General features: G+C 40.0%; 3 protein-coding genes across 3 annotated transcripts; all 3 read right to left on the minus strand.

The window, feature by feature from the left end:
* Positions 1-1152: 1152 nt before the first annotated feature.
* erbb3b (erb-b2 receptor tyrosine kinase 3b) lies at positions 1153-9735 on the minus strand. Its single transcript, XM_033970134.2, has 28 exons — positions 9534-9735; positions 8216-8370; positions 7944-8130; positions 7725-7850; positions 7593-7655; positions 7357-7475; positions 7046-7187; positions 6836-6949; positions 6650-6767; positions 6500-6573; positions 6338-6428; positions 5988-6190; positions 5749-5881; positions 5580-5673; positions 5311-5468; positions 5172-5225; positions 4942-5083; positions 4744-4863; positions 4372-4470; positions 4093-4278; positions 3752-3907; positions 3567-3642; positions 3267-3413; positions 3091-3188; positions 2848-3018; positions 2702-2773; positions 2345-2636; positions 1153-2271 (listed from the first exon to the last, which is right to left on the minus strand). Exons 1-28 carry the CDS (start codon positions 9616-9618, stop codon positions 1445-1447), a joined length of 4302 nt encoding a protein of 1433 aa, XP_033826025.1. The 5' UTR covers positions 9619-9735; the 3' UTR covers positions 1153-1444.
* A 2603-nt stretch (positions 9736-12338) lies between these two features.
* Positions 12339-16620, minus strand: arf3a (ADP-ribosylation factor 3a). Its single transcript, XM_033969856.2, has 5 exons — positions 16543-16620; positions 15248-15429; positions 15063-15173; positions 14397-14521; positions 12339-14313 (listed from the first exon to the last, which is right to left on the minus strand). Exons 2-5 carry the CDS (start codon positions 15393-15395, stop codon positions 14152-14154), a joined length of 546 nt encoding a protein of 181 aa, XP_033825747.1. The 5' UTR covers positions 15396-15429; positions 16543-16620; the 3' UTR covers positions 12339-14151.
* Positions 16621-18051: 1431 nt separating this feature from the next.
* On the minus strand, positions 18052-21568 carry wnt10b (wingless-type MMTV integration site family, member 10b). Its single transcript, XM_033970161.2, has 4 exons — positions 21367-21568; positions 20712-20974; positions 20161-20606; positions 18052-19908 (listed from the first exon to the last, which is right to left on the minus strand). The coding sequence occupies exons 1-4, from the start codon at positions 21438-21440 to the stop codon at positions 19408-19410; spliced, it is 1284 nt and encodes a 427-aa protein (XP_033826052.1). The 5' UTR covers positions 21441-21568; the 3' UTR covers positions 18052-19407.
* Positions 21569-22930: the final 1362 nt, after the last annotated feature.

Here is a 22930-nt window from a genome sequence, read left to right on the forward strand (position 1 = left end):
TTACATATTTCTTTTGTCTGTTTATTCTTTCCAGTATTTGCCCTACTTCCCAAATTATGCCTTGTCTCGTCTCTGACTTGAATGTTTTAACACTTGTCACTGCACTGCTTGAGTCTGAAGCGATCACATTCTGCTTTGGCCCATTCTCCTCCACCCAACTCAATGCCAAGAGTATTGCAACTCTCCTGTATAAACAGCCACATTGTCACTTGTCCTCTTTTTAACTGCAACACCTATATCTGGAATAACATACGATATACCCACCTTCCCATTCGCTAGCCTTGAAGCATCAGTACATTATTAAATGTTCAGAGTACTTTTCACAGATATACTCATCAGGAGGAGGCACCCCAGCAATCGGAACTGTAGGACTTAATTCCAAATGGGCTATTCCTGCCCCTTGCGCCATACCCTCTGCCACCCACCCAAAGCTGGTGAAGTTTGCCTTTTCTTTTTCCTGACATGGTTTTAACACACTCAGCCCTGGATGACTTTCACTATGTCCTTGCAGACTAGTCCAATAAACTAGAACCTGTTGGTCCCTTCTACAGCTCAATGGCATTTCCCCCATTTCCACCTGTTGTCCTCATCGCCCCACAGCAAATTCTTAACGCCTGGTTCTGAATTATTTCTAGTTTTTTAAGACTACTCTTTGAAGCAGAATTATACAAAATACACCCGTAATCCACCACCGACCTGATCATAGCTCTGTATATTGTCTTTAAACATGCCCGGCTGGCTCCCCACTCCTGTCCTCTCAAGCATCTCATAATGTTAATAACCTTTTTACATTTTTCCACTGTTTTATTAATATGCAATCCCCATGTTAACCTACTATCAAACCACATACCCAAATACTTAAACTCTGTTAGAGTATTTTGGATAAATCAATGGTGCTTTGGCGTTTGTGATGACTGGGACCGATGTAATGTTAATAAGCACCACAGAAACATACATATGATTAAGTTTATATTATAGATGCTGCCCTGTACAAATTAAATATCATCAAATCATTATCATTATTTAACGTACGCTCAAGCTCCACGAAACCAGAAATGCGTAATACTTAACCATCTCCTGAACTCAACTTAATGCATTTGAATACAAAATAATACATAAATACATTTGTTTTGTTTTTTTAATTAAAATAGCATACATAATTAAAAGATTCGTGTCAGCAAGCTAAATAAAAACAGATAAAATAGTAAAACATGTATAGGCTATAAGTCCTTCTTTACACAGTCTATGGTCCATCTATAACCCCTGAAAACAGACAGAAAAGGATTATGGAAAATTAATTCTGACTGACTCTCAACCATCATGTAAATGTGTCCTCTATTCCCCACACAATTTTGGTAACAGGTTATCGTTTAATTGAGTGAAAAGCAACATTTTGTTCATGAATTACTGTTCCATGTTGCTGTCCCAGTAGGCCTACACATTATTAGATGCGGAGAGCATCTGTCTTTAGAAACAGTCTGCTGTGCCAATAATCTGGATTATCAAAAGAGGTGTTACTTTCAGGCTCCCCCATGGCTGCACACACCTTGATGTATCCCCCAATCCTTGAACACCTGGAATTGCCCAGCTCCTCAGAAACTGCTCTGTCCCTCTCTGGCAGGTTCTGGTACATGGGTTGTTCCCACCCATTGGACCTACTGGTCATCTCCTCATAGTCCTCTTCCTTTTCTTCTCCAGTTGTGGGCACATCTGCTTTGGTATTAGCAGTAATGTCTACATGAGTCTCTAATTCCTCCCGTGTTTCTTCAGTTTCTGCTGATTCCACCAAAGATGTCTCACTCTCTCTGCTCTTTAGACTGGGCTCATTTTCCTCCAGTGAGTTAGAACACCTTATATCTAGATATTCATACCTATCAATCTGCTGGGCCGCTTCTTTCTGTTCATCTTCAATCCCAGTAGTTCCATAAAGCACATTTAGCTGTACAGATACCTCAGCCTTTGCTGCAGCCCCAGTGCAATCCTCATTTACAGTTTTGTTTGTGACAGAGATGACTGGAGTTTCCATGTGACTGGTAATGTCCTCTAAAAGTAATGGCGCAATAGACGTTGGGGATGGTAAAGTTGTCATTTTATAACCAAGGGCCACAAGAGGAGCATCAATCTTCGCTGTGATGCCCCGAGTGCCGCACGAAGAAGCACTTGCCTTTTTACCCATAATTTCATACTCTTGGGGCTGTCTTATCATCAAAGGGGACAAATTCTTCATAAAAGATTTTGAATTTTTCTTCGCAGGGTGAGAACTTCTATGAACTGAAAAAAGTTAAATTCGCTGTTACCAATGAAAATGAAACCTTACAGACAATTAAACTCTATTAGACCATACCTCTTTCTGTTTGGTCAGGTGATCCAGGCAGGACATAACCATAATGATCTACCTCTTCTCCTGCTTCTGTTGTCCACACTCGGAATGAACATGGGCTAGATGCTGTGGACAACTTCCTGCTCTGATTTTTGGTTTTGAAAGTGATACCCCTCTCGGAGCCAAACCTAGATCTACGAAAGCCACTTGCCAAAAAGCTTTCCTCAAATACTTCTGCTTCTGGAGCATGTCCCATGACCCCGGACCTTTCAGGCAATGTTTGTACAGAGCTTAGACGTGGTCTTTGGCTCCAGAGCTGGGAGAAAGAAGCGTTAGATTGATTCACTTCAATTTAGTTCAACTCTGTGTCTTTGCTTGTACCTGTTTGATACTGTCTATGGGACCAGCATTCATCGGCAGATATCCAGTGGGTCCAGTCTGGGAAATGTCACTCTACAAAAAGTTTGAGTTAGAGTTCAGTTTCTTTTTTTTTTTAAGGTTTTATAAGCTTCAGTTACTTTTCTTACCCTGTTGGAGTTTAGCCTTGAGCGATAATGATTCCAGGAGGGAGAATGATATAATGGAGGTGTAGCTAACCCCTCTTCTAAAGCATCCTCCTCTTCTTCATGGAAATCTGTATCTAAGCGTCCACGGTCTAGCTCTCTGTGGTGGATCTCCTCAACTGAAATGTCAGACACCTAAAAACAATGCAGGAGTTAAGACTTGGTAGAAACACGCTTTTGTATATTTTTCCTCCATAGTTATTCCACCTTAATGACAAGGTATCTCGATGGGTCTCTAGCCATTCGTGTAAAGTCGCTGACCAGCTCCTTGAAAGTGGGACGAATGTTTTCATCAATCATCCAGCCTGGAAAAATTGAAGATTGGAAAAACTGAATAAGTATAATGTGATCATTCTTAAATTATAAACAGCAGATGAACCCACATTTAACCATAACCATGTAGACATCTATGGTACAGATCTGAGGCTGTGATAGGCGCTCCCCTTTTTCAAGCAGGCCTGGGACATCCTGAGGTGGCACGGACGCATATGGCTCCGCCCCAAATGACATCATCTCCCACACTGTCACCCCTGTAATAGGAATATGATGAATATAAGCCTGTGACAAAGTGAAATATAATACTGTCCATGGGATTTTTAAATTGGTTTTGTGTATATTTAAATGTGTATTCAACATCTTTACCTTTCATCGTATTATATTACTATATATTGTAATGCACTCACCATAACTCCAGACATCGCTTTGATGACTATATCTCCGGAACAAGATGCTTTCAAGTGCCATCCATTTTATAGGAGTCTGCAGTAAAAGACCGATTAAAGACTTGCTAATTTGTTTGCGATCATTACAGTAAAAATGGTGGTAAGAATAAGATATACTGGGTAATGGTTGCATGAATCACAGTCACCTTGGTGTCAACATAAACATATTTCTTGTCATCTGGATAGAGGAGGTCTGCAACGCCATAATCGGAGATCTGAACCTGGTAGTCACTCTTTAGCAGGATGTTACGCGTTGCAAGATTTCTATGGACCATGCAGTGCTCTTCCAGATAATACATGCCCTGAAAGACAAAAAGTTAAGAAAAATACTGTGCCATAATGTCAGGTATCTTTGTACAGACAGTGATGTTATTGATTTATTCTAGTTTGTGTGAATAGTAATTAGAAGTACACTTATTTTTCAGTCAGTATATTGGAAACTAATTTGCTAATAACACGATCTCAACATATCTTTACATCCTCTCACCTTGGCAATTTGCACAGACCAGTTGAGCAGGCGCTGTGGGTCTAGCCTGTGCTTGTTGGTCCTGATGTGCTCCAGCAGAGACCCTCGAGAGCTAAATGGAGTCACCAATTGTAGGCTAACCCCTGGACAAATGCCCAGCAGCCTGATGACATATGGATGGTCCAGGCTTCCCATAGACAACATGTGCTATAGTGAGACGGAGACAATTTTTATAAACCAAAAATTGCATTAAGGGCATATTTACAGAGACTAATAACAAATTAAATATTGTCTTCTTACGTCAGTTATCTGAGTAAAACTTTGACGTCCTGTGCAGTCATGAATGGTCTTAATGGCAACAGGGATTTTAACGGATTCACCTTCTGGAGTCCAAAAGCCCTAGAGTTGAGTTTACAAAGTGTCATTGGGCTTGAAAAAAAAATTGACAATACATTATCGTTTGTCTTTTTTAGCTGATGATTGACATTTTTGTTATCCTACCTTTAATCATTGTATTTTAATTAGATTTGCTTGAAATGTATATTATAAAATGCAAGTATTTTGTTCAAGTATATGGTATGTGATATTAGAAACAAACTACTTAGATGTGGACAGAATATTCCAAATTGAGACAGTAGAATGTGCTAGAAGAGGTTTCCATATCTACCTTACCTTGTGCACTGTGCCAAACACTCCTGAACCAATTGGTTTGATTTTTCTCAAGTCTGATGGACGCAAAATCCTAGCTTGAACCTTCGTCCCTTTCTCTCCAGGACCTAGAGGCTCAAAACTCTGAAAAATAACAAATGTCAAATTACAATCTTTTTTATATTTGCAAACTAAACCAAAATTATTTGAATTATTTCTCACCTCTCCACTCTCCAAATACCTCCTCATGGCTCTCTTGCGGCGGATGGCAAGGCCTCTGTGGTATAGTAGGCCAAGGAAAAACACTACCAGACAGAAAATCAAACCCGCTGGGACACCTAGAACTATACCTGTGATCTGACCACTGTAGAGAAAGCAGAAATAGATCTACTACTATATACCAGCGTTAAAAATTACAATGTAATGACTTTGCCACAAGAGGGAGCCCTTACCTACTAATTGCCAGTCCGTTTTCAAAACAGTAGGACAGTCCTGGACCTGAACATCTAAAAGAAATCATACAAGGTCCTGTGAGCCTCATTGGCATATATATAATATTAGCGTAAAATAAACACCATAATATAGACTTACCCCTGTGTGCAGTTGGGGTGACATGCTTCACAGAGACCCTCTCTGTTTGGATATTTAAAAATGAGCCCCTTCTGCCCATCATTCACTCCAGCAGGACATGAGGACATACAGAATGGTCCATCCTTAAAATTAATGCAGGCTTCACACTCATCGGCACCCTTCAAAATAAAGGTTATTTATTTAAATAAATAAATACATTATTCTAACATCATTTTCATGACAATTTTGTGTCTATTAGATAGCATTTGATAGCATTTTATTATGCTTACTGTCCCTGTGCAGCTGGCCTTTCCATACTGAGGTCGGCACTCTGCATGACAAGGCACACAATCTCCATTATGGTTTGCAAACTCTCTAGGAACCCTGTACACAGTGTCAGATATCAACATTTTCATATCAAGAGATTTAATGGTACAAAGTGAATAACAAATAACAGACCCTCTGTGGAAGTTACAGCTGCTCACACACGTGCCATCTCGACTAAAGTTTCTGCAGGACAGACACTGGTCCGGCCCAGGGCCCCAGCACCCAAAGTCTGAACACAGTGGATCACATACATGGCCTTCTCCAACTGCAAGAACAGACTTGTGTAAAGAACACTGAGGTGACAGTTCTTGTGACACTGAGAGGCACAAACATCAGAATAAAAAGTATATGAATATGCGTGTAAGCCTCACCACAGGCATCCCGCGGTTTGTTATTGTTGATGTTGTTGACTCTCACTCGATTGCCTCTGAACAGCTGGGTCCAATTCACAGTGTCATGATAGCACAGGTTTTTATTCTGACTGATGTACACACTACCATCACTGATCTCTCTAAGCGAGCGCAGGCCCAGAGACGTGAGGGAGGGGATCCGCATCACCATCAGGGAAAAACGTCTGTGGCAATTAAATAGATATGCTTTTTTAGATTGTCTTATAGGTTTCTTTCATTCAAATCAGAAGACATTCTGAAAGGGGTTTTATTTATTATTAAAGTAGATATGAGTTGTAAAAGGGACACTCAATATACACAGCAGAACTTACTTGAAGAGGGATCTCCCTTGGATGGTTGTGAGACTCGAAAATACAGACAAATCATCAAGTTCTTGTGGCCAGGACTGAATATTCAGGATATCTATAAAGACATTAAACAAAAATAGATAACTCAACTATGATTTAGAATAATCTATTTTACCTCATACATACCAGTGATTTCTCTGACCGTTTGGAATATTTCCAGCTTTTTAGCCTCTAGAGGTGGGATATTTTTAAAATCGTCTCTGAAAATCAAAACCGGGATCATGATTTTGAAAATAGCAGGCATGCCACAAATATTACAGTTCAAAGGACAACTACCCCAGAATTCCTGTGACGAGGAAATGCAGGCTGCCCTGGATCTTGGTGCAGTTGATAAAGCTGTCAATGTTACTGGAGTCCACAGTCTGTCTGTGTTCTGCACCAGTGCCTTCACACACTATGCAACAAAACACAACATATTAAATACAATAATAAAAAAAACTGAGTAAAATACTTGGTTCTGACCTTTGGGACAGAGTCCACTGCAGAGCTCACACTGCCTCTGGCCTCCCCTCTCCACCTCCATCTTGTCAGGAGGACAGACACTGACACACGAGCTCCCATCCACCACAAAATGAGCTGGATAAACACAGCAAAGAATAATGGCATGAAGAAGACATATGTCATAGGTTTTTTACATGAGGTCTGTAGACAATTAACAAACAGCTAACTTACTGGGGCACTGTGAGACACAAATGGAGCCATACTGATATTTGGCATTGGGATTAGGTTCCATTTGAAACATTTGCTTGTTATAGATTAGATTCTGAGGACATTGTCGTACACAGGACCCAGAATCATTGAAATGGCGACAAGCCTTTGGAGAAAAAAAAGTATTGATGAATTAAAATAGAAAATAAAATAAAATAGAAAAAGGGTATACTTTTCATGATGTAATTGTTCTTATAGCACATAATTAATAAATATCAGTGCATGTTTATATGCATGTAAATTTTAAATTAGTTTAAAATTTTTAGTGTTCTTACAAAACAGTCGACGTCCAGAGGGCCCTGGCACCCTGCTGCACATTCGCTGTGGCAGCAGTCCCGCGGGCTGGTCCCAAAACAGCGCCCGTTACACTGAGGAGCACACACTGTCTTTGTCACTGACACAGAGGAGAGAGAGGAGGGTAACCAAGGTCACTTGGACATAGGGCTCAGGTCAAAGGGGGCATGTGTTCTAAACCCAAGTAATAAGTATAATCAAGTAAATAAGTTCTCACATATCTGACACTGGCTTTCATTTGGACCCCAGCAGTAGCCTCCACATGAACGGTGACAGGGCCCTATAATAATCACCATAAACTGAAAAAGTATATGACAGTATAGCCTTTTTTTTTTTTTTCAAAACCAACCTTTCTCTCCATTGTACTGAATCTCTATTGGTGCACTGTTGTCTCTAATTATATCTTGCCAGAATATCCATGGACCATAGCTCAAATATTTGTTATTTATGATCTGAACACCTCCTTCTAGGATCTCTGTAAAACATATGTATAAAATGCTGTTATCACTTAACAACTCCACTTCAACATAAATAAAATCGAATTCTTATAAAAAAGAAATTAAAATACCAGTAAGATTTGGTAGGCCCAGCTGCCTGAGGCCATTGAAGCCATCTTTTGGGTAGTTAAATAAGACAGAAAGGGCAAATTGCCGTTCATACAAGTTGTTCCCTCTGATCACCCGTAGCTGCCCTAAGGGGATGTCTTGAAAATGATTCATAGCAATGAGGACGTAGCCAGTTACTTCACGAATAGTCTGGAGAAATATGAGCAATAGAGCAATTGAACTAAATTAAATTATCACATATCCAAACCATGTAACATTTCAGGTGGTATTTTACTTTAAGGAAGGAAAAGTCCCAGTTGCTTTCGATTTGAGTGATTTCCAGGTTTCCCATGACAATCTCACAGCCATCATAACGATCTCTGATGAGGTTATACTGATTTTCCTGAGATCCTGTGGAGCTAAGTCCATTCTGAGTCCCAGGACACACTACTGCAAAAAAAAAAGATGTTCAACATGAACATAAAAAAACAAAAACAAAAAAACAAAACATATTACAGTTTTTGTAACACTGCGCACAATGACCACATTGACAGAATTATGTGATGATGGCATGACTCATGAGCTGGGTTGTAACCTGTAGATTTTCTTAATTTTTTGTTGTTTTTTTTTTTAATTATATGTTATCAGTATACACACGTTGGCATTGCAGTATTGACGTAATTAAGAATAACAGAGCAACCCTACAAGTTCCCAGACCATAATAAAATGTGTTTGCAAATGGTCAGAGGTTCAATGATTTGTGGCTAGCGTCAGGGGCCTTGTGTTCCTGATGCTGAAATTGGGTGTACTGGGTCGTCTTCAGTCCTGGTCTGGTTCTGGCCTAGGGCAGCAGAACCTCCGCAGACAAAGCAGTGCATTGTGGTAAAGCTCTAAATGTGGACAGTGTGTCAGAGAGGGCAAGAGTGATGCAGTGACAGACAGAGCTCCAGTGTGTGAGATGTGCATGTAGTATATGTGTCCGAGGGTCTGGGTCTCTGAGATCATACCATAGGACAAAGAGCTGAGTGTGGTGGGAGTACACTGGCAAGACGAGAAACAGAGAAAGCACAAAAACACATGTACACCAGCTTTTTCTGGGACCCAAGTGCTAGCATGTATGCATCTGCACCTGGTTCAGCTAGAATGTTACAAAAGTACATATACAAAAGTTGCTGTATTAAAATGTATCAACGCATTAAATGTAGTAAATCTCATTAGAAAGTAGTTTAGCTGGGTTGATGCAGGCATACTTTGATCATCATTCCTTGTAGGTTACACACAAAGTTCAAACAAATTATACAGCAATAATACATAAAATAAATAAATAAATAAATAAATAAAAAGACTTACAATAATAATCAGATAAGAATTCCTTTCACATAATACTAATAATAATAATAATAATAATAATAATAATAATAATAATAATAATAATAATAATAATAATAATAATAATAATAATAATAATAATAATAATAACCTAGCTAACATGACAATAAATGCTGTTGTTATGGCAATTACTTCGCTTGGATATCATGAGGTTATAGATTAGCATTAAAACTAGACAAATCATTGCAGCATCCAGCTAGTATTCAATAACCTTTTTAACTTACCTTCATGAGACTGGGGCGTAGTTGACGTAAAAATGGAGAGTAGTGTCACGTACGCTAAAGTCACCCGTGGACAGAAAAGCATCATGTGGCCGATGCTCCTGTCATATCACAAAATATGTAACCAAAAAATATCTTCTCTTTGAAACAATAACAATTTCAGCGTTTCCAGTTAAAGAGAAAACATAAAATGCGCCAAAACAAAGTAAACGACAGGCAACAAGTAGCAGGACGTTCTAACGCTGGAGTTTCCCTCTCGGACAGTGGCACGTGATTGGCCAGACGTCCCTGCATCAACCAATCAGATCTCCGTCCGTCTTTTTTTTCCTCACACATTTTTCTGCAGACTTGTTTTCCCTCACAGTTATAAACAACCTAAAATATCTATCGCAGTTCAATTACAAATTATATAGTCATTTAAGGCAGTTCATGTCATTGTGTTGGACGTTTTATGTTATAGTCAAGAGACTGACTAGGAACAGACTTTGAGAAATAGCCTTGGCTAAAATCTTGTGTTGAGTTTATGAAACATACTTGTCTCTATCAAATAAACTTGAATATTTTTTTCAGCCTACATTGACATAGGCTATTTAATGAGTTTAGTTCAAAATAGATTTTAATAACAAAAGTCTGCGCCTACAGTGCCACAATGTTTTTGGCTTGTATGCAGTTGCATCTTTTTTATGTGGTGGTATTTTGGCTGGTGTTGTCAGCTGCTGCATGAGGAAGCTGGGCAGTGGACCCCTCTGCTGTGAGTGCCTTCACTGTTCTCGGTCCAAAGAGCAGTATTGTCCGCATAGCCCCGTCAACTGGTTAATCACCTCTTTGATGCGTATGGAGCAGCAAGCTACAATAAGAACATTGTTAGAGTGTCGAGTGACTTCTGAACCCAAAACAAGAACATGTTTAATTTGTCTTTTGAGAAATGGCTAGATTTGTCAATATGAAGCAGGATCGTTTCTTCACCTCTCATTCATTCATACCTCTCCTGGTTTAAGCCCACTTTGGTCCTGGTGGAGATTCACACACACCAAATCAAAACTTGGACGAGACTGGGCTGGATTAGAACTACCGGAACCAACCAAGTCTAAATTCGGACTGGACCAGCTTTAGTTATAAGTTTTGTCTAAATTATGATGTGATGTATAAGGGTGCTTCACACTTGTCCTTGTTGGGTACTGGATTTAGCCCAATTTAATCCAGAAGTAGTTTGATCCTGTTCCAAATTTAGTCCCAATTTCATGTGTGTTTGGTCGATGTGTGAGTGATGTGTCGTCAATGTGCAAGTGTGAACATTGTGGAGACTAAAATCTATATACAGACTGAATTCATGGGGACCTGCATCCCTTGTGATGTAATGCCTTAATTATTGTGGTATATTTACACAGTTCATTGATATGCACTGTCCATATATAATAAATATATCAGAATATTACATAAGCAACATTTAAAGATCAGATATTGGTTAAAATAGGCTTGGGTTAGGGTTTAGGTGAGGCAAGTAGGGATTTGTCTCCAGGAAATGAATCCCAAGCATGCATCTGAATGTGTCATCCGCACAAATCAAGTTAGTGAAAACACACATCACCATGAAGCAGTAATGCAAGATTAATAAATATGCAATACATATTTAAATGTATTGACATACATGCTATCTATGATACAACAATGTCAAATAATGTTTTGTTATTTAATGTAGCCCTGGAAAAGATAAGACTAACCTTGAACTGTTCACATTTCTCTCTCCAGCAGGAGGAGGCAGCGTCTCAGGATTTTGACAAGGAACTGGATGCCACAGTGACTCCATTCAGAAACTGTATTCAAATTATTAATGAGCTCTTTTCTCCCCTAGAATAAACTCAATTCATCATCAATTAAATGTGATATTATCTAGACGCACTGAATTGAAATTACATTTAGTCACGCTGTTGAATAAGGCCACTGTTCATTTTGTGACCTATTGTCTGTTACCTATTTAAGTGTACAGTCCATCATTAATTTTTCTTACTTCATGAAAAGAGGTGTTTGTTTGTAGCTGGGTCAGACTCTGTGCTTTCTGCAGAATTGGCGATTTTACAATACCTCTGTAGTGTCAGCACCAGTGTCATCCCTGGTGGCCATGTCCCGTCCAGCACCCACTGTGAGAGTGACTGCTGTGGCCTTTTGCAGTTGCCATCTCTTGGAGATTGATGAATTGATTGTGGGGCTGCTGCCAGTGTGTCTGTGCCCTGGACCAAGGCGTCCCGGTTACGGGTGGGAATCCCAGCTATGGCATCTGGCCTGGGGCTACCATTGTGACTGGCCTGCAGGGGGCCCTGGGGGCCGGTGGCCCTAAGAGCAGCTCTAACCCACATACTGCTGTCACACCCCTGGATACACAGCAGCACTTGCCCAGACATGGACCTGTGATTGGCTCACACAAGGCCAAACTGTGTAATTCAACAGAGAAACTACCTGATTGTGCCAAAAAGGTCTTGATGACAGCACTTTGGAAAGGCCATGGGAGAAAGACAACAGACATCTACATCCTACTCCAGTCTGGGAAGAGAGTTCAATTAACACATAAGACATATTAATATACATAGATCTATAGAAACAAAATATTGATCAAATATTCAACACTCAACAGTATTTGTGTGTCTTATGTCTCATATTATGCTTGTTTTCTAATATTTAGTATTAAACTAAAACATACACAGATTTATGTAAATTATTATTTTACATTTGATCCAATAACTTCCTGTTGAAAACTCAGTGGCCCCGCCTTTTCAAAGTGCAAGTGAAATAATTTAATACATATGCAACATATTTTGTTCATCTTTGCTCTTTATTTTTATTATTTGACTTAACCCAGTCGTACCATACATCTCTGAGAATGTTACATAGTGTTACTAAATTTCTACAATGTCAAACTCAGCAAACTTTAAGGGAAACATTATTTAGCCACAACTACAGAATGTTATCAGGGCTATGGTAGCTGGGGTATCTGGATGTTAGACATTCCTACAGAAAAACTTGTTAGATAAATCAACAACTGGCAATAGAAGGCCACAAAACAATGTTCACACCAAACTGAACTGAATAGAGCACATCACACACACAAGCCCCTGTCTGTCGGACACATCAACCTGAATATCTACATGTTTCACTTCACGGTCAGTAATCCCATTGTATATTTTAGTTGTTACATGAAGATATATATACAGTGGAGCCGACATAGAAAAGCATGCTTTTGCATATTAGAGGTTTTCAGTAAACTTTACACTAATCCATAACATCAGTATAGCAGTGTTCCAACCAGCAGCAGATATTTAGACTACAGTCTGAGAAATGACAGATCACTTTTATTACAGATCTTGTGCAGTATTAACATGCCTTATAACGTTTTATTACGATCAACATCTTTTCACCTAATAGTGTGGCTTGTGTCAGATACACAGTAGGACCATAGGCATAAAAGCAAATAAAAATAAAAACTACTAAAATCAACACTTGAGTTTTGGTTGATAAACACAAAATACAGGAAATAACATTACATTACAAGTTGTACAATAGTAATGCAGTTATTTTGTGCCACATGAAACAGAGATACAGCAACACAACAAACAAAAGAGTCACATTAATCGCAGATGGATAAATTAGGATCAAAGACATGTTAAACACAAAATGCTGCTGCTCTCACAAAAAGACTACAACAAACATTCAAAACCTTACAAGCTTTCTAATATTGCCAATCACATGCTCCACTGCATCGCTCTGTACAAGGCTGGCCAATAACAGTTCTTAATCCACTGAGCTCGTGCAGAGCGCCTGTTTCACTTCAGCCATCATCAAATATCCCAAACAAATGGTCTTTACTGATGCTGAGCCAGGCATGCTGAAGCAGTGGACTGCCGGAGTTCACAGCCCCTACAAACTTGTGAGCCAAACTAGAATCTCCATGCAGATTGGGGAAGCAGTAATATACACTGTTTTTTTCACCAGCTGCCTTAGCATTTAATGCACATAACAACATAACGAAAAGCTTGTGGTGAGGCAAAAAAACAATAAATAAACATTTATAAAATCTGCAACAAAATAAAATGAAGACTTTACTGTGTGAAGATTATAAGAGCAATTACAAAACCTACGCAACTGAGATCATTCTGAGAAGGAAAACTGGATTACAGTAAAACACTGTTATGCACATTACATTATTCTGATTATGTATAGGCTTTGAACAATGATATTGATATTGTAATCTTGGCTAGCTGTAATGCCATTATACTATTTTCACATTCTTAATCATTCACATCAAGTATCTGGATAAAATTTCAATACAAACAAAAATCGGAAAAGGTAATGCGGTCAGTATTTCAAACAATAACATTTTGTTAAGAACCATATATTTTATATTGTGCAGTATAAACCTATATTGCACTTTTCATTTATTTTAATTAAATAGCAAAGATAATTCTGGACTCAAATAAATAAGAAAAGGCATAATATAGTGTAACATTATAAGTTCAGGGAGAGATCACCTGTAGGAACTGTCCTGTCTCTACATGTAAACAGACCCATTATAATCTTTACCTGGAGCTGGCACCAGGACCTTCCCTCTACACAAATGACCCAGGACCCCTCATTTCTTGTTCTTGAGCTGGTTGGCAAGCCAGTCCAGGCCCTCGTACAGACCGTCACCACTCGTAGCACATGTGGCCTGGATGTACCAGTTGCGATGACGTAGAGAGTGCAGGCCGAGTTTGTCTGTGATCTCTGCAGCATTCATGGCGTTTGGCAAATCCTGCACAAAAATGTATTGGAGTTTGTTATAATGTCAGAAGCAGTGGTTACATAAGAGTTGAATGACACATTGAAGTCTTGTACCTGTTTGTTGGCAAAGACAAGCAGAACAGCATCTCGCAGCTCGTCCTCTGCCAACATCCTCATGAGCTCCTCCCGGGCTTCGTTTACTCGCTCGCGATCATTACTGTCTACCACAAAGATCAAACCTGCATACACAATTTAAATATGCAAATGCAAAAGTTAAATTAAAAAAAACAATATTATACTATTTTTATTGACACCAGTAAAAAGCGGTTAGTTGACTTTATTTACATAAACAACTTTCTAAAGAGTTGGGGCTGTTGAGGGCAGAAAATAGATACACTTGAGATTAGTATTAAATGTCTAACTAGCTGCATGTCGTATGCTAAGTCAGTATCAGTAAGGTACATGGTCATGGTTAAAACGTTTAATGCATAATTGATGCTTATTACCATGACAAAAACAAACAAACAAACAAAAACTTTTTGTGTCACCACAAGCTTCATCTTCTCATAATTTAATGCAATGGCAACCATCTCCAGGCTTTGAATATGACTAAGACAGTATGTCAGTAAGTATAAAACAGCTGGAGGCAAGATGCATATGACATCATGAGCAGCGTTACTCACATAACGCCCCAGGTGTGAGCGACCTATGTAATGCAGCCTGAAGTCCAACATGACCCATGCCAAGAGCATGATGGGAGTTTATGGCACTGTAGCTTACCCTGTGTATTCTGGAAGTAGTGCCTCCACAGGGGACGGATTTTGTCCTGGCCACCCACGTCCCACACAGTAAAGCTAATGTTTTTGTACTCCACTGTCTCCACATTGAAACCTACACAAAGCGAGTGTGACAAGTAATTCTTTAGTGTAGAATAATGATATGATCAATGTTATTGGTCATCTTACCAATTGTAGGAATTGTGGTAACAATTTCTCCAAGTTTTAACTTGTACAGAATAGTGGTTTTCCCAGCAGCATCAAGTCCTACCATAAGAATTCTCATCTCCTTTTTCCCTATAAGGCTTTTTAACAGGTTTCCAAAGATGTTCCCCATGACGATGGCTTTATTTCACCTTGTTGTTGCAGAACTGACAAAAGACATTAGACAGAAGAATAAAAAGCCACATCTCGTACAAAACACAGCAACTACTCAGAATTAGTATGTGCAAAATATGCAATATCATTTTATTCATCATATGACTCTTCTCAATGCTGCTTCAAGTAATCTCTTATCTGAAGGCGTGCTTCACACCTCACAAGCAGCTGATATAACCTTACGTCTGTTGTCACAAATTGTAGGCCTATCTGATTGAAAGTCTGTGCATTAAGTAACCACTATGGTAGTTACTTAATGCACATTATGTTGCTAATTTAATAAATTGCCATTTTATGCAAGCATAAAATAATAATAATAATGATGATGGTAATAATAATAATAATAATAATAATAATAATAATAATAATAATAATAATAATAATAATAATAATAATAATAATAATAATACCGGTAATAATAATGTATTTTATGTGTATTTGTGTTTTATTTGACCATCTCTCTGAGATCAGTAAATTTAACACTGATAATCAACAAAAACACGTGAGTAATGCCTATTTAGTTACTACAACATAATATCCATTACAATGGACGGTTTTGTTTATAAACGGTCCATAATCGAATAACACAATAGAATAACACTATTCTCATTCACTGCAGCGCGGAGTTCATAAAATATCTATTCGTATTGACATGCTCAGTGCCATAGTACACATCGTTTGGTGTACAGCCCCATGTACAGTACAGAGGTGCTAGCCAGCAGAGCCTGGTACAGCTGCAGAGGCAGGACATTCATGCATCTGTCATAATGCGAGAGGATGTCGGCTGCACATCGAGGATGGAGCAGGCTCCGGACGCGCAGAGACGGTGCACTTATGTTGTAGCAGGGTATAAAAGGCTCAATAGCTGCGAAATGATCTGCTACATCTCCTCTGTGGTATTAATTATTCCTTCTTGTGAATTTGTGCGCTGTAATCTCCTTATGCAGTCACGACACCGCTCGGCCTAATGTCGTCGATTCACGGCCTTTTATGGGGTACTATGGATCATTATTAAAAATGCACACAGAAATATCCATCCGTGGTTGTTTAAAAGTAGCCTATATACGTTCATCAAATTTGTCACTGTTTGCATCTCATTCACTTACCCCTCCACGATAAGGCAGACGGGCCACCAGCTGCGGGATTCAGGGAAAGGACTCGACGAGGTTCTCGCGAGACAATGTAGCAACGACCCTGGAATCTCGCGAGAACTGAATTAAAACACTTTGATGTTTTTATCATCTGAGATTACTAATTAATGCTTTTTGGTACGACCTTAATTAAGGGGCAGAAATTTTGCTTTAAAATTATTTTACAATTCATTCATGAATTAAACTGATAAAGATACAACCTCAGGAAAGTGGATAAGATTGATAAAAAAAAAAACCTATTGCAAAAATTAAATCTAGCCTACAAAAACCACAGTCACCTGCATACAATATAAAACTTCATACTAACAATAATACAAAAGTGGGTAAGAATGCACATTTTAATAATTAACATAGGAATCAACCCAATGAATAAGTAATTATGTGGCTGTAATAGGATGCCAAGATAATCCTAGGGAGCACCACTGTGTGACCCTCTAATGAGGCAACATGAGGCACCTAAAAGGAACTTCTAGGGGATCGGTAACTTAATTAAACTATTGTGTATATAAAAAAATATAAAAAACTAAAAATGGTCATCACAAGGTTCCATCTTGCACAAGTTGTAGGTGAGTCAGTTAGTGGTTTAGTGATAGATGTGTTTATCAATTCAGTGGCGAGGGCAGAGGGAGGGGAGCAGATGTTTGCAGCTGCACACCAGATTATGGGGTGGAGTGACTGGTTGGGGAGAGCCTGAGCAGGGACTGCAGAGAGAGAGGGTTACATGAGGGTTAAAGCGGGCTTGGTGTAGTAGTGGTATATGTGAAGGTGGGGTGCATGGGAGTTATGACTTAAAGGACTCGTTTTCCTCTGAAGTGTCTGCCAGTGCGCACCCCAGCAAACACAATCACAAGTCTGGTTGGTTCTGCTAGCTGAACTAATGAGGGCCTGCACGTTGAGGGCAGGGGCTTTGATGTTCTGGGTAGCTGGCTCCTTGTGCTCTCCTCTCTGTCCCACATCAAAAATGAAAGGGGAGTGGAGAAGCAGATGTTTTTGAGGCATGTATTTACACAGCGTACACTTTATTCACCCCCTTCTCCATATAGTCGTACCCTGTTTGCCCTCTCGGTTCTGCATACCGGCTGTACGTATAGTGAGGATATCTCCACATCTTCATATCCAACTAAACACACTAAATCGCCTTACTTTATACATATAATCATCCTGTCAATCAAAGAGGGTCACTTTTATCTCTCATAACTTCCTCTCTCTCTAATTTGAGCCAAGTCTGGTTGTCATTACTCCATGGCAGCCATTGCGTTGCTATGCATTTGTCCATGCCTGCTCCATGAGGGGGAGAGTATAGTGAAGAATGGGGAGAAATGATACACAAGGATAAAATCTAAAGCTGTACACACAAGATCTGTCATGCACATGCTACACGGGAACAATGACAGGAAATTCCCCTTTTGCAACTGCTGCAGGGACAAACAACACAAATGAAGAAACCATAAATGCATTCTTATCATTTATATCAGTTTATTGCTCCACTGTACACCCATCATAGTTTGACCAGTGTCACAACATTTTATAGCACATTCACATTCTGGCAATAAGGGAATGTCCCACTGCAGATAACCATCTCCATACAAAACAGAGGAGACAGACTGAATCTTCTCAACATTGCAGTAGTACAGTAAATCCTTCAGGTGCTGACATCTGAAAACTACATCTGCAGCATAATAAACACAAGTGCACTTTTACTACCAGGAATCTGCTACTTGCATGCATGGTTTTAATAAGTCAGCCAATGTCACATGTTTTCACTAACATTTACACATTAGTGAATTGCAATTGCTTTTCTGTAATGTTTTATTTGATCAATTTTTTTTTTTTTATTGAAATGGAATGCACTGATTAATCACAGACCACATTCTTATTTATCTCTTATCTAAACTGCAGTCAAATGATTTACAGTTGATATGCCATTTGCACAATGTATATCTTTGACACTCGCATCATTAAAATCTCAGACAGACTTGGTTTTCCAGTCCTTGGATATGAACCCAGGACAGATGATCCCCTTGGATGATCACACTAGCAAAGACTGGTAGACCCCTCAAAACTCCCTCTCCCTGTCACTTAATGCACTCCAAAAATAAAAGTCTTAAAACGTTCTTCTATCTGCATAAAGTGGTCGTAAAAAAGCCTTGCACCTCCTAAAACAGAGCGTAGCGCTTACACCCCATTGAGACTGCTACAGAACACTCAGCAGCATTTCTTCAGAATCGGTCCATTAGCCAATTTAACATCCCTACATTGCATGTGGGATACATTTAAAGTATCCCTGAATTTTCAATACAACCACCCATGAATTGCGTCTAATTTTAAACAGCAATATCTACATATTGATGCAAAGAAATGCATTGTGAAATACATGGTGTTGGTAGTTCAATTTTGTTTTAACATTTAGATACAAAAATAAACAATGGCATTTCACAGCTATAAAAAAAAATATACTGTACACTTCTCAATCGTGAAAACATATCACCAAACATGGATACTGTAAGGTTAACAACTCAGAAAAAAGTGAATGTAGATTTACATAAATACACTAGTGCATGAAAAAGTACTGTACACATTTACACAAACAGCTTGAGTGACACAGGGGTTACCCAGGCCTGATAGAGCAGCGTCTAAACACAAATGCGAGGCAAGTGACATGAGTCACCTATTCATTCTCTGACTTGGCATTCTGAGAATAACAGAGGCTAAAGAGAAAATAGATCCCAGATGATGGAGCAAAAAAGAGGATCTGGGGAATAAACAGTCACCAGGAAGGTTACACAAGTGGAAAAACCGATGCAGTATCACAACTCCTCTCTACTTGCACACGTTGACCCACTCCGTGAGACGACACTCATCACATAACACGTAGCAGCACCAGTGGAATCTGCAATTACAGCGTTCATTTCGAGTCTGCTTTAAGATGTTGTGTCCCCGGCCACAACACAATGAGCTGCAGCTGTCTGTGTTGTAGCTGGTCTTGTTGCAGGTGCGACCCTGTGTACCCAAAGAGTCGATGGATGGATCGTATTCACAAAAATCTGGAGACTTCTCAAAGTACACGAGTTCTCTGGACATTGTACGGCGGCGACCTCCCTTAAATCCTCCAGTGCTTCCTCTTGCACTATTCCCAGATCGTGGGTTAAAAACACCATTGTTCTTGTTCTGAGAGTTGACAAAAATGGCCGATAGAAATTTCTCCTTGAGTATAGAACCGACAAGCCGAAACTCTGGTGACACATGCCAACAGGTTTTGAACTGACAGCTCCCTGATGTTCCATGACATTTGCATTTCCTCTTCATGTTGTCAGTCACTATCTGTAGAGCAGGCAAAACTAGTAAGAAATTGTAACACTATAAATAATTTAAATTGGTTCCCAACTTTTTTCATTGAAGCCAACCGCACTGGTCCATGAAATTTGCTGGCCCCCCCAGACCGAAAAATGCACCCCCACAATTGCATTATGTTATCCAGAATATTCTAAACAAGCATTATTTCAGACAAACAACAACCTACCCCCTCAGGTTGGGAACCACTGCTATAAATGACAGTGCAATAGTAAATCTCACCTGTCGCCCAACTTTGTTGTTGTGCATTCTCATCCGGGCATGGATATCTCTTGGAGAACCTCGAGTGTCAAGCCAGTCCCTGGCGAAACGGTCCCCAAAGCGGACATCATGACTACAGCCGCCCCATTCCCAAGTCTCCTGCATAGAGCTCAGCTCATTGGGTAAAGTCTTGAGGATAATGGAGGGATGAGTAGTGTGAAGGTGAGCAGGTAGGTTGCCATGGAAACCGGTCATCTCAGCAGGAAGCACGCGGGGCCTGCCCACCCCGCCTTTCTGCAGCGTCTGCAGCTGCAGCTGAGAAAGTTTTAGACGAATCTTGTCATCGTCGATTCTGCGCTTGGCCTCACAGCCACAGCCCCGCAGTTTACCCATACTACATGCAGTGGCCACAGAGTGGGCCACACCCGCTGCCAGCAGAGCCAGTGAGAAGGCGCTCTCACGGAAACCTGGAACAAAGCAGCAGTGTTGTTAGACCTCATCACAATGCTGTTTTAACCTGTGTTACCCTACATCTTCATCTGTTCCATTATCAGCTTGCCTCAAACTCTCACCCCTGTTGAGGATGATGTTGTGGTGGGGCAGCTTGTCCTGACCCTCCAGTGTTGAACAGTTCCAGCGCTGATCCCGGAGCTGATGCTGGCATTCATGTAGAGCCACCTGAATGCCCTGCAGGGCAGAGGCTGTGACATCAGGACTGCGGACACACATTCTCATCTGCCTCTTACTGAGGCCTGGCAGCCTCAGACAAACAGAGTTAGGGGTGAGCACTGGGTCTCCTGCCACCTTCAGGCTGAGGATATCATTGCACAGCACCCTGCACAGAAAGAAAAAAGCAGAGATTTTGGAGGTGTGGAGTGGGTGGATGAGTCATTATATTTGTCAGTTCATTAAACACACTGAGCGGTGATGGAAAGAAGTTGAACTTGCTTAGATAGTAAATTAACAAATAAGGTAACACCAGCTCTTAAAAATAAAAATGAGCCATTTTAGAAGCGTGCAACTGTGGAAATAAAACACGTTCCATTAACCACATCAAGTTGAAATTTACTGGTAACGTAAAAAACAACCACAGTTAATGTTATTATTATCGGGCAAAAATTAAGAAACTACAGACAACAGAGGATAATTATTTACAAACACAGCCAGCCACGACCACTCAACCGCGTGAACATCTAACTCAGACTTTCTCAAGTAGCCTACACTTACTTTACCGCAGGTGACATAAGCGCTGCTGCCAAAATCAGGAGTTGCTCCCAACGGAGTTTGTTTGAAAGCTCCATTTTGTTAGAATTCTTTCGCGACGTGACATTAAAACACTTGTTCCCCAATCCTGTTAATAACAGCAAATAACTGGAATTTAAGAACTGAAGAAGGGTAAAGTATTATCGATTCACCGCCAAACGAGAGAAGACTGAAGACGGAGAACAGAGAAACTCGGGGACGCGTAAACGGGAGGGGGAAAGAAAGAGGGGAGGGGAGATGCCTCAACGGGCGGCTGTTTGCTAAATATTGGCCAATATAAAAGTTGGACCAACAGTTGTGAATTGTTTTGTTTTGTGTGCATTTGTCTCAAGCGTAAAAATGCGTCTCCGAAACTAAAGTTACGCACAGCCACAATGCGCTTGAACTCCTGAACAATAATGAGCAGAAAATATGACAACTTGCCTAAACTTTTTTTTTTTTTCAAACAAACGTTAACGTATTATTAATATAAAATAAAAGAAAAAGCATAACACTTACAGGTGGGAATAACGACTTCATCTGTACGCCAGAAAATGACCCTCACACCGCGCCCTCTCCTTTCACCAATTAGTGTCTATTTCATTTCGTCAGCCTTTACACACCGTGTACGAGCTTTACAATCTGATGGAACACCTTTACTATTGTATGTCAAATTAAATAGAATTTTAAATGACATTACAGGTAGGCCTATAGGCTACGTGAATGGTGCAGACGACATGGGGCAAAATAATGGACACTAGTCAGCGCTACTTTAATAAAATTAAGTTAAACCTCCACGGAACAGGGTTCAAATAGTGACACCAATTCATTTAATCTCCTTCCATTCACCAACCTACAGCAATGAAAAGTGCATTAGCATTCTGCTTTGGCGTGTATATCTAAGTGGCTTAAAAAGTGATTTTAAGTTGATTTGTATATAAAAGGCCCCCTTTATCCGGATTGAATCTCTAATCTGCTCGGTGTCGCATGACTGCTTCAGGAAACTCATTTGAGCACCTTCTTAGAGGCTGCAGTAAAAACGTAGGGCGCTACCATTAAAGCCCTTTACAAAAGCCCACTTCCTTTTACTGTCATCTCAGAACGAGACAGAGAAAGGCTGGCGGCTGCAGCCACGGTGCTGACTAAAGTGGACCGTGCAAATTGGTTAGGATATGTCACATAAGACACCGCTCAGCAGCAGGCTGCTATATGGAGAGGTCTGGTGGCAGTTAGGGTTGCTCCTGGTTTGGTTAGATGGAGATGCCGCAAAACGGCTCAAGATGTGATTGCACTGCATGGATACATGTGCAGCGATGGAGGTCTGTAGGCCAGATGTTGGGACGGTAATATTCTAACTCACTCATCCTTTCTTACCGGGTTCATCATTGCCTTCATCAAGCTATTTAGAAAATAACATTATTAACACCGATTTAGGCTCTTTATCCTATGCATTTTTTTCATAGGCTAAATGTATTTATGCTGCAAATTCAGGACTGAAAATGCCCTTAGTCATAGACTCTGGGAGGGTGTTTGGAGAGAGGAGGAGTAG

This window comes from Periophthalmus magnuspinnatus, chromosome 7, assembly GCF_009829125.3.
Source record: "Periophthalmus magnuspinnatus isolate fPerMag1 chromosome 7, fPerMag1.2.pri, whole genome shotgun sequence".
NCBI classification, from domain to species: Eukaryota; Metazoa; Chordata; class Actinopteri; order Gobiiformes; family Gobiidae; genus Periophthalmus; species Periophthalmus magnuspinnatus.

Coding starts and splice junctions, on each gene's coding strand:
- erbb3b (XM_033970134.2), bottom strand. CDS start 9,618: ATGATGCTTTTCTGTCCACGGGTGACTTTAGCGTACGTGACACTACTC. Junction 6,950..7,045: donor TTGTGTCTCACAGTGCCCCA/GTAAGTTAGCTG, acceptor GTGTTTATCCAG/CTCATTTTGTGGTGGATGGG. Junction 5,084..5,171: donor AACGGACTGGCAATTAGTAG/GTAAGGGCTCCC, acceptor CTTTCTCTACAG/TGGTCAGATCACAGGTATAG.
- wnt10b (XM_033970161.2), bottom strand. CDS start 21,440: ATGGAGCTTTCAAACAAACTCCGTTGGGAGCAACTCCTGATTTTGGCA. Junction 20,975..21,366: donor CTTATGTCACCTGCGGTAAA/GTAAGTGTAGGC, acceptor CTTTCTGTGCAG/GGTGCTGTGCAATGATATCC. Junction 20,607..20,711: donor CAACATCATCCTCAACAGGG/GTGAGAGTTTGA, acceptor GCTTTGTTCCAG/GTTTCCGTGAGAGCGCCTTC.
- arf3a (XM_033969856.2), bottom strand. CDS start 15,395: ATGGGGAACATCTTTGGAAACCTGTTAAAAAGCCTTATAGGGAAAAAG. Junction 14,522..15,062: donor CTACTTCCAGAATACACAGG/GTAAGCTACAGT, acceptor TTGTGTATGCAG/GTTTGATCTTTGTGGTAGAC. Junction 14,314..14,396: donor TTGTCTTTGCCAACAAACAG/GTACAAGACTTC, acceptor ATTTTTGTGCAG/GATTTGCCAAACGCCATGAA.